Here is a 9,831-nt window from a genome sequence, read left to right on the forward strand (position 1 = left end):
ACTCTGGTTCAGAAGATTCTCCATTTTTTTCCCGAATCTTCAATACCAGGGGTGTCAAACATGCGGCCCTCAGCGTACTTTGCCAAACATAAGTGCGGTCTGATTTAATGGCTATAAAATGCAAAAAATTATTTTTGCTTTTTTTACATTTAATTAAAATTTTTAATTGTATTTTTAAATCGTGTTTGTTAATGCCAATTTCTCGAACTAGTACCAATGCACGATACTACTACAAGTAAAGATATCTTTATAAAACTACTACAAATTCTCTTTGAATATGGGTTTGATTTGAAGAAGCTTGTATGTTTATGCACTGATGGTGCTCCGAATATGGTTGGACGACATGCTGGCGTTGCCGCTAAATTGCGAGCTGAAATAGAAAAGGTAAATCCCGGGTCATCATTTGCTCATTTTCATTGCATTATTCATCAGCAATATTTGTGTTCAAAAATATTAAAAATGGAAAATACCATTAGTTTGGTCACGAAAACAGTAAACTATATCAGAGGTCATCCCCTCAACCACCGGCAGTTTAATAAACTGCTGACAGATATTAATAATCAGTTCAGCGACATTTCTTTTTATACTCCAGTCAGCTGGTTATCACTTCACAAAGTTGTTAAAAGATTTTATTTGTTGAGATCGGAAATAATTTTATTTATGGAGATGAAAGGGCAAAACACAGACGAAATGAAAAGTCAATCTTGGATCAAAGATTTGGCATTTGCAGTGGATATTATCACACATATGAACGACCTTAATTTAGAATTGCAGGGCAAAGACAAGCTCATAACTCAGTTGTCAGATCATATCAAGTGTTTTATTTCGAAAATAAAATTATGGAAGTTTCAGCTATTAAATGAAGATTTATCTCATTTTCCTACGTGCAAAGAGCTCAGGAGTACTGTTGATGCACATAATGTAATGAATTTTTCTCAGTATGAAAGACAACTAGAATCGTTGTTAAAGGAATTTCAAGAAAGATTTAATGATTTTTCGTCTTTTGAACAACAATTTTCATTATTCGCATCACCATTCTCTTTTAATGTTTCTATTGCAGATGAAAGTTTACAAATGGAACTATTGGAAATCCAATCAGATTCTATACTTAAAGCTAAATATTTGGAGGTTGGAATACCTGCTTTCTTTTCATATCTTCCTGGAAAGTTTAAAAACTTTAAAAAGTTTGCAACAAAAATCATTGCTATGTTTGGTTCGACATATGTGTGTGAACAGCTTTTTTCATTTATGAAAATGACAAAAACTGCTCAAAGAACAAGACTAACTGATGAACATTTATCCTCTTTAATAAAAGTCGGAACTACACGAATAGCTCAGCCTGACATATCAAAAATTGTATCTAAAAAAAGATGTCAATCCTCTGGAAGCAGCTCTCACCAAAATTAAAGGGCGATAATTGAATAATTTAGTTTCTCTTATTTTGGTTATTCATCATAATAAATATCAGAACTAATCTTCCCTTAATGAGAAATTATTATAAATGCGGCCCTCGAAGCGAAATTGTTACAAAATGCGGCCCTCAAAGCGAAATGAGTTTGACACCCCTGTTCAATACCTAAGATGACTGCCTACTTTGACAGTTGGAGCGCAAACGAATCGAAGCTGCCGCCGGACTTCTCCTTACAGAAGAGTTATGACAAGATTGTGTGCGAAGGTCGGTTCGAGAGTCTCCTAAAGACATCGAATCAACATCGTAGAGCATGCTTGCTTGCCGGGAGGTCCACGGGGAGTGGAGAATGGTTGGAAGCCTTCCCGATCGGAAGCTTGGGGACTCTCTTGGATTCTGACACACTGTGAGTTGGTATCTGTCTACGTATCGGTCTCAAAGTTTGTAAACCACACAAATGCCGCTGTGGTGCATCGATTGATCAATTTGGACTCCACCCTCTTTCCTGTCGAAAAAGCGCTGGTAGATTCCCGAAGCATTCAGCTCTCAACGACGTTATAAGAAGAGCTCTCGATTCAATCGGATTCCCATCAGTGCTGGAACTACCTGGATTGGACCGAGAAGATGGAAAACGCCCAGACGGGATGACTATCTTTCCGTTTTTGGAAGGAAAGCCTCTCGTATGGGATTCAACATGTTCCGACTCCTTGTCAAAGACATACATGTTGGAAAGTGCCTGCAATGCTGGCACAGCTGCGGATAAAGCAGAGGACATCAAGAAGAAGAAATATGATAGGCTCACCGATCGTTACGTTTTCCGGCCGGTTGCTGTCGAAACCCTGGGATCGATTGGGAAGGAGTCGTTGTGCTTTCTCAAGAGTATTGGACGTCTCAAGACCTTGAGAACACACAATCCTCTGGAGACGAGATGGCTCCTCCAGAACGTGTCGCAAGCAATAGTGAGGGGAAACAGGATCGCCATCAGTTCTTCTTCTTATTGTCCTTAACAATTTCTTTCGTTTCAAAATATTACTTTACTACTACTTTTCGTTTCTAAAAAGACCATCAATTAATTATAGTGGCATTTCAACATATTTCGTTCGTTATTTTCTCCAAAAGAATGTTCAAATAAAATTAAATACAACGTCTAATTTCATCCAAATGCTTATAATCAATTTAAAAAGAGAATAATTATTAGAATAGACCAAATCAGGATGAATACAATCGAATATGATCCTCCAACATTCTTCGAGCCCTCTTGATCTCCCCAGTAGACCCACTAATAGTGACCAGCATCTCATCCCTCGTCTCCCCATCCCCAACAATAACATCAGCCCCCGATTCCTTCCTCAACCGAGCCAATCTCTTCCCATCATGTCCAAATGCAGGAGTAGACAAATCACACGGCACAGATATCTTCATTATCGAACACGCCTCGTCACTCTCCTTCACTCTCTTCTTCTCAGAATGCTTCAAACCACTATCAAAGTGAGAAAGCAATTTGGCTCTGTGCTGTCTCGGCATTCTAAACTATTTTATGAAGAAGACCGACCCCTTTGAGCCATATCCCTCCTGCAGGGTCCACCCAAGATAGTCACAAGTAGCCAAATCTGAATACATGGTGGGGATATAATAAATCTCCGGTCCCCAAATTGGATTCTAATCAAAACTCAAACAAAATGCGAAATTTGACGATAAAACTAAAAAAATACTTTTTTGAGGTGATTTTGAATGTACGTGATTGCCCCTATGATTTGATCGACTGTGCCTCTAAGAGCAATGACCCGGTCTGTCGCACAGGGACAACAACACTTGGACATTTTAAATTGACATTTTGTTGTCTAAAATAATTAAAAAATACAACCTGAGTCAATTCCTCCACCACTTGTGTGTTGAATGACTCAACCTGACTTTTATGAATCAATGGCTTTATTTCCAGGATGGAATTATGGTCGGAATACTCAAATATATAATCCACAATACATCTTCAAGCCATTCAAGTATCCTTCTTAGACATTGCCTGACAACTTCCGTGTTTGGACTGATTCGGAGAATTCTTTCGGGGGACTCGCTGTCGGGGATATTCACCGTGGCTTTGAACTATTTTATAGAGACCTTTGTACCTCTCGTTCTAGGCGACGGACATTTTCTCCACGGAAGCCTATTACTGCTCCTGCGTTCTGAAGTTGATTTTAGGGATATTTACTCTTGTTTGGAGGAGGAATCGCATTGAGTCATTGGCTGATTTTCCTTTACAAAAATTGTCAATGTCGTCTAGTGAGTATACCTCTCCTGTCCTTTCGTCGATATATTCATTTGTTGTCACTTTTTCTGCTGGAGCTGTTTATATAGTACATCAACATAGGGATACCACGAGACATTAGTATTCAGTAGTTTTTATTATAAATATAATTAAATTTTATATAATCAATATTAATAAAAAATGTCAATAAATTATTCCTATTGCTGGAGAAACAATCTTTAAATCACCTCTATTACTCACATTTTATTAATTTTATTTAATGTTTTATTTAACGCGAAACTGAGAGAACGAAAACAAGTTATGTTGTGAATAAAAAAATCTTGTTATGATACTTAACTTAGCCTCTTCGGTATGGTGACTGTTTCCAAAAACATTGAAGTATCTATTAGTAATGAGAGTCTTTATTCTCTGTTCGATAAGAGGGCCGATTTAGTCGAGTTTGCCTTTAAGTCGCTAAACGGATTATCCAACTTCATTAATATTTTTTGTCGAAAATGTTAACAATCAGTTGTTTTCGTCGAGAACATCCAACTTTTGTATCCGTATAAAAGTTTTGGTTCGACCACATTTTAATAAATACAGTCTAACCTCTTTTTGGGGCACCTAGTGCCCCAAAAACAGGGGTTTCCCCAGATAGAGGGGTTTTCTAATATTAACGAAAAAAACTAACGTTTTGTTAATTTAAAACCAAAAGATATTTATTCTTAATTTCATTTAACAATTTTAGTCTTTACTTGTTGGGAAATGATCCGTTATTTTCGCTCCGAATTGGTACTTTTGAATTAATCGATCCATTGTCAAATTGATCGATCCAAAACGACCTTGTCGAGAAATGAATGTTTATCACTATTATCGGGCTCTCTGAAGCCCTCAGAACCTTCACATCCATCAAAATTACATCCATCAAAACAACAGAAACACGTTATTATTAGTTATTATAAAATAAAATTCAAAAATTATAACTAAAAAATATATATAATATTAAATGCCCATAACGGGGTTTATCTTATAAAGAATAAACAGAAAAACTCCTAATAGAAATTCAAATTGCCCCAAAACCCGAGGGTGACCCACGTCCGGGGTCGCCCCAATAAGGGGTTGCACTGTATAAACAAACGTTTCGGTATCCATGTCTAGGTGAATCAAACTTTTTAGAATTGTGTTGCCTTCTTTTCCTTCAGTATGCATCAAATGATCCTTTTTTATTGTTTTTAAAAGCCATTCCAAAATAACGAAGACTCTGAATCCGAACAAACTCCGATATTAGACTATCAGCCTGTTTCTCACTTCTTTTTTCCGATATATGTGTAACTGTACATTTTTCCGATGCCAGAGAAATACTTCCTTGTACAACAGATTTTGATTTTCGAAACTTTCCTTAATAATCAATGAAAAGATAGAATTATGTTTATGGTGGATATGTAGCCTGGCGGATTGCCAAACTGTTTCCCCGGATAATGGCAATCGAGAGCCGTTGCATTAGCCAGTTCGCCTCCCGAGGATCATGGGTGCGCATTGAGATTTTGGCTCCGAGCTTGCGAAGGAACTTTTCAGTTTTTGGACCGAGAGCACCCGACGTCTCAGCCGCGATCGGCACCACGGAAAACTTCTCCGAGAGGGCAGAATATTTTAAAAGCTTTAAATCTTCAGCCTTCTTAGCTGCAGATTTAGCCTCCAGGGCACACGAAGTTAAGTGAGAAGCAGGAAAGGTGTCCCAGCAGGTTGCGTCCCAAACGAGGCCTTTTCCGCCTTCGAAGGGGAAAAGGGTCATCCCGTCAGGACGTTTCCCGTCGCCGCGGTCAAGGCCCGGTTGCTCGAGGACTGAAGGAAATCCCGCCGAGTCGAGGGCCCTCCGTATGATGTCGTTCATAGCAGAGTGCCTCGGAAAACGTCCTGCACTCCTCTTGCACGATAAAGGGTGCAGACCGAAAGGGTCAACAGTGCAGCCACAGCGGCACGTGTGCGGGACACATTTCGAAACTAGTTTGAGAAACATGCGTTATGAATGCACTAATCTCCAAAACATGTCCGTTATGAGCACATTATCCACATAAATGCAATTCTGGTGTTCTGACTTTGAAATATCTGCCATATAAATGTTAAATAATAGTGGACTGAAAGGAGATCCTAGTGGAACTCCTTTTTTAAACACTATTTCCGAATTAGATATAAAAATTTTTGTTTTCTATGAAACTTCTGAACCAATTAAAACATGTTTTATCAGTTTTTGTGTTGGCAACTCGAACAAAAAAGTTCCAAATACCACACACTATCAAACATGGGTGGATAATCTTCTAAACACGATTTTCGCCATTATTCTTGACATTGAGTCAATAAGATTTATAGATCTGTAATATACACCCCAATCTTTGCTTTTCCCCGATTTTGGTATCATCCGTACTTCTGACCGTTTCTAACCCGATTGTTGATAACCCCAAAAACCAACTTTCATTGAAAATCTAATTTACTAAAAGAAGCAGTCTATCTGGTACATTTTTTATACCCTCATTGAAATCCAGTCAAAACCATGTGGGTTGTTTTTACAGATATTTATTGAATCAATTGTTTTCTAGATACTACATTTCTTAGGCTAACCTCTTGGACTTTTCTAATTGTTCCCGAAACAAAGAAGTTAATTTTACTTATGACTATATATTTTTTTTATTTTTAATAAATTTATAAATTCTCTGAATTTATTAACTGACATTATTAATAATGAAAAATTTTCATTAAAATAAATAATTTTTTCCTTTAAAAAAAAAATAAATTATAATAAACATTTTTTGTATGTGGTTAAATTCGTTTGCTATTGTTAAAACATTTATCAGAAACATGCAGAGTAAGAAAATGCTTTTCATACCACTAGCTCAATATAATTGCATAACATCCGAACTTGTGGGCGTAAATAATAACATTGGTCTCATCCAAATGAATAGACCTAAAGCCCTCAATGCCTTATGCGACGAGATGATGGGCGAAATAGACCAATGTATATCCCAATACAATAAAAATGAAAATATAAAATGCATTATTCTTACCGGGGACTCAAAAGCATTTGCCGGTAATCAAAAAACTAATCAAAACAACAGCGGGAGCTGATATCTCTGAAATGCACCAAAAGACATACGCAGAAAACTACAAAAATAATTTTCTCAGCAACTGGTCCTGCATCCAGGAATGTCGTCTCCCAATAATCGCAGCAGTCCGAGGATATGCAGTTTGTCCCTTTCAAAAATAACTGATAAGTTGGGTGGAGGATGTGAAGTGGCCATGAGTTGTGACGTGATCTACGCCTCAGAAGATGCCAAATTTGGACAGCCCGAGATCAAGTTGGGGACCATTCCAGGCGGCGGGGGGACTCAGACTCTGATAAGGGCAGTGGGTAAGTACAAAGCAATGGAAATGATTTTGACCGGAAGTACAATAAGTGCACAGGAGGCACAAGATTGGGGTCTTGATGAATTTATGACTATTGATCGTAGGATTGGTTTGTAGAGTATTTCAAAGCGACCAAGTGGTGAACGAAGCGATTAAAACTGCTGAGAGGATTGCAAGTCATTCCAGAATTACTGCCATGATTTGTAAAGATGCTGTCAAGTCTGGTTTGGAGACATTAAGGTCATTTTAGCTGAGGAAATGTCACTGACTCAGGGACTTCGTTATGAGAGGAGACTTTTTTGGTCGACTTTTGCTCTCGTAGGAATATGTCTACATTTCTTGTAGAATGACAGAAAAGAAGGAATGGGAGCATTTCTTGAGAAACGGACTCCACAATTTACTAATGATTGACTTGATTTTTGTTTGGTTATTTTCGTTTTGGAATAAAATAATTGTCTTATAAACTGCCAAAATATTTTATTTTTAGATGAAATATATTGGAAGGATTTAATTATAAGGTACACCTTCCATCGTGCCCGACTCAGCCATGAAATACCATTCAGTCCAAGACCCGCAGTAAAGTCCAAAATTATCGACTCCAGAAACCAATTTAACAACAAACGGTACAAAACATGCCGTGATTCCTTAAATATACTAAACAATAAACCTGATGAACACATATAATAAAATTGTTCACTCATGTCAATTCCAAAATTGGCAAAAATGTGTTTTATTTCATTTTTATTCTTTAATTTTTTCATTTTTCTGTCCAAAAATTCCGTGAACGGAATATTTACTGATCCACGGATATGTCCAGGTCGCACCCCTAAAAATGATTTATCCAAAACACACCAGTAACACACTCTTCTTGACATCCATTAAATCGTTCAATGCAACGAGTATCGACCATTTTAAAAGTTTGTTTTTTAAAACTTTCATAAACCTGTTTAAAAGTGATGAAATCTGATTTTTGATTGACTACAAAATTCCCGTCCGAAATTCCCATAGAGCTCAGCCCCTCAGTCACCGGAAAACCACATTTGACCCATGCGGCCAGTCCCCCATCAAGGACCCCAACATTTTCGTGCCCAAACAACCTAAACATGAACCAAACCCTTGGAGAGGAGTAGATCCCATAGTCGCTGTTATCATAGCAACATATCCGATCGGAATTTGAAATCCCCAAATTTTTTACGAAAAGTGCGAATTGCTCTCCTGGTGGAAGTGTGTTTTCAAATTGTGATTTTTTGTCTTCGCATTCTGCAATGTCAAAAAACAGTGCTCCTGGAATGTGTTTAGTGATATATTCCTAAAATAATTATATTGGTTTCTTTCCTTATAAGGGTTGCGACAATCAGCACGTGGGTAATATGAGCAATCTAGGATTTTTATCTTGTTGGTTTGCAAGCTTTCAAATAAATCTTGTGGAGAGAGTAAAATCGTGATCATAAATTAAAAAGTACAGATGTTTATTGTTCACGCCAATTAAATGTGAATTATTTAAATAAATGGGGTTAAATTAAAATTCATATTTATTATATTTAATAAGTAGTTTTTCTTTTTGGTTAATTATACTTTTACTCATAAATTGGATGAGTCAATTCCTCACGAAAACTGTTCCCCGCCCGTCCGGCACTTACGTTGGGTCCAGAGTTCAACATCGGGAAGAGCTGAGAAAGATCTTGAGGATTGTTGGAATCACCTAATTAATTACCCTAATTAACTGTTGTTGATTCTTGGGTTAAATAAAAAAAGTCAATTTTGACAATATTGACAGTTTTTAGATAATAGGAAAGTGGAGACAGTGACTATTCGCAGTTCTTGGTGATAAATAGATAAATTCAAAAATATTTTTTGCTAAGAATTAGATTTTCTACAACTAGATTTAGGAAATTTTCTCACACGAGACTCACATTAATATAAATTTTAATTTAACCTGGTTTACCCTGGTCCTTTGGTCAATAAAAGTCTAAATGTTTAAATTTCGATATTCATGTAAACAATTATTATAAATTTTCAGTTTTGTCGATTGTATACGACTATAAAAAATAAAATAATGATATGAAAAGATAAAAACTGATATTAAAGAATTAATTTTTTCCAATAACAAGAAATATTAGTAAAACCAGAAAAAGAAATTAGAATCCATAAATGAATAATTTGAGCATTTCAATCGTAGCTTCTGGCTGATCAGTGGGGACCATATGTCCAGAATCCCTCACAATCAACTGCATCACATTCCCAGCAAATTTGTAGTATCCATTCACACGGGAAGGTCCTTTTGTGGAATACCAAATTTGCTGAGGCGCAGAAACAAATTCTTCTTTTCCATTCCAATTAAGTTTTCTTAAAAATTGACTTGTGGCAGTGTAGGGAACTACCAAATCCACCTGACCCGAATAAAAAAGAGTCTAAAAATAAATCAAAACGTGTTATATCACTTTGTATCCGGCATTTATAAGATACTCAATTGTAGGGGACATTGTCATTGCTTCGTCTGAGGACAGTTTGAGATAAACGGGTTCAGAAAAGCCGTAAAAAGTCAAATTTCCTGCATTTAGTCGACGTGAATTTCTGTTTACATAATCAATATAATTCTGATAAGAAGGTTCCTTAACTTTTAGTACCTTAAATCAAACCCTGTCAAGATAAAAGTTATATAAGTCATCCAGTCCAGTGAGTTCGACCATAAGATCCCAAATCCGATCTTGATACTTGTAATTTATTTATTAAACAATAAACTTGGCCGGCACGATCAAAGTCCCCTTTTTGGGCGTACTGT

At 36.7% G+C, this 9,831-nt stretch overlaps 1 protein-coding gene across 1 annotated transcript; it reads left to right on the forward strand.

The window, feature by feature from the left end:
* Positions 1-216: 216 nt before the first annotated feature.
* On the forward strand, positions 217-1,407 carry LOC115229927 (general transcription factor II-I repeat domain-containing protein 2-like). The gene has a single exon (XM_029800188.1). It carries the CDS (start codon positions 217-219, stop codon positions 1,405-1,407), a length of 1,191 nt encoding a protein of 396 aa, XP_029656048.1.
* Positions 1,408-9,831: the final 8,424 nt, after the last annotated feature.

Source organism: Octopus sinensis, unplaced genomic scaffold, assembly GCF_006345805.1.
Source record: "Octopus sinensis unplaced genomic scaffold, ASM634580v1 Contig13910, whole genome shotgun sequence".
NCBI lineage: Eukaryota > Metazoa > Mollusca > Cephalopoda > Octopoda > Octopodidae > Octopus > Octopus sinensis.

Coding starts and splice junctions, on each gene's coding strand:
- LOC115229927 (XM_029800188.1), top strand. CDS start 217: ATGCACGATACTACTACAAGTAAAGATATCTTTATAAAACTACTACAA.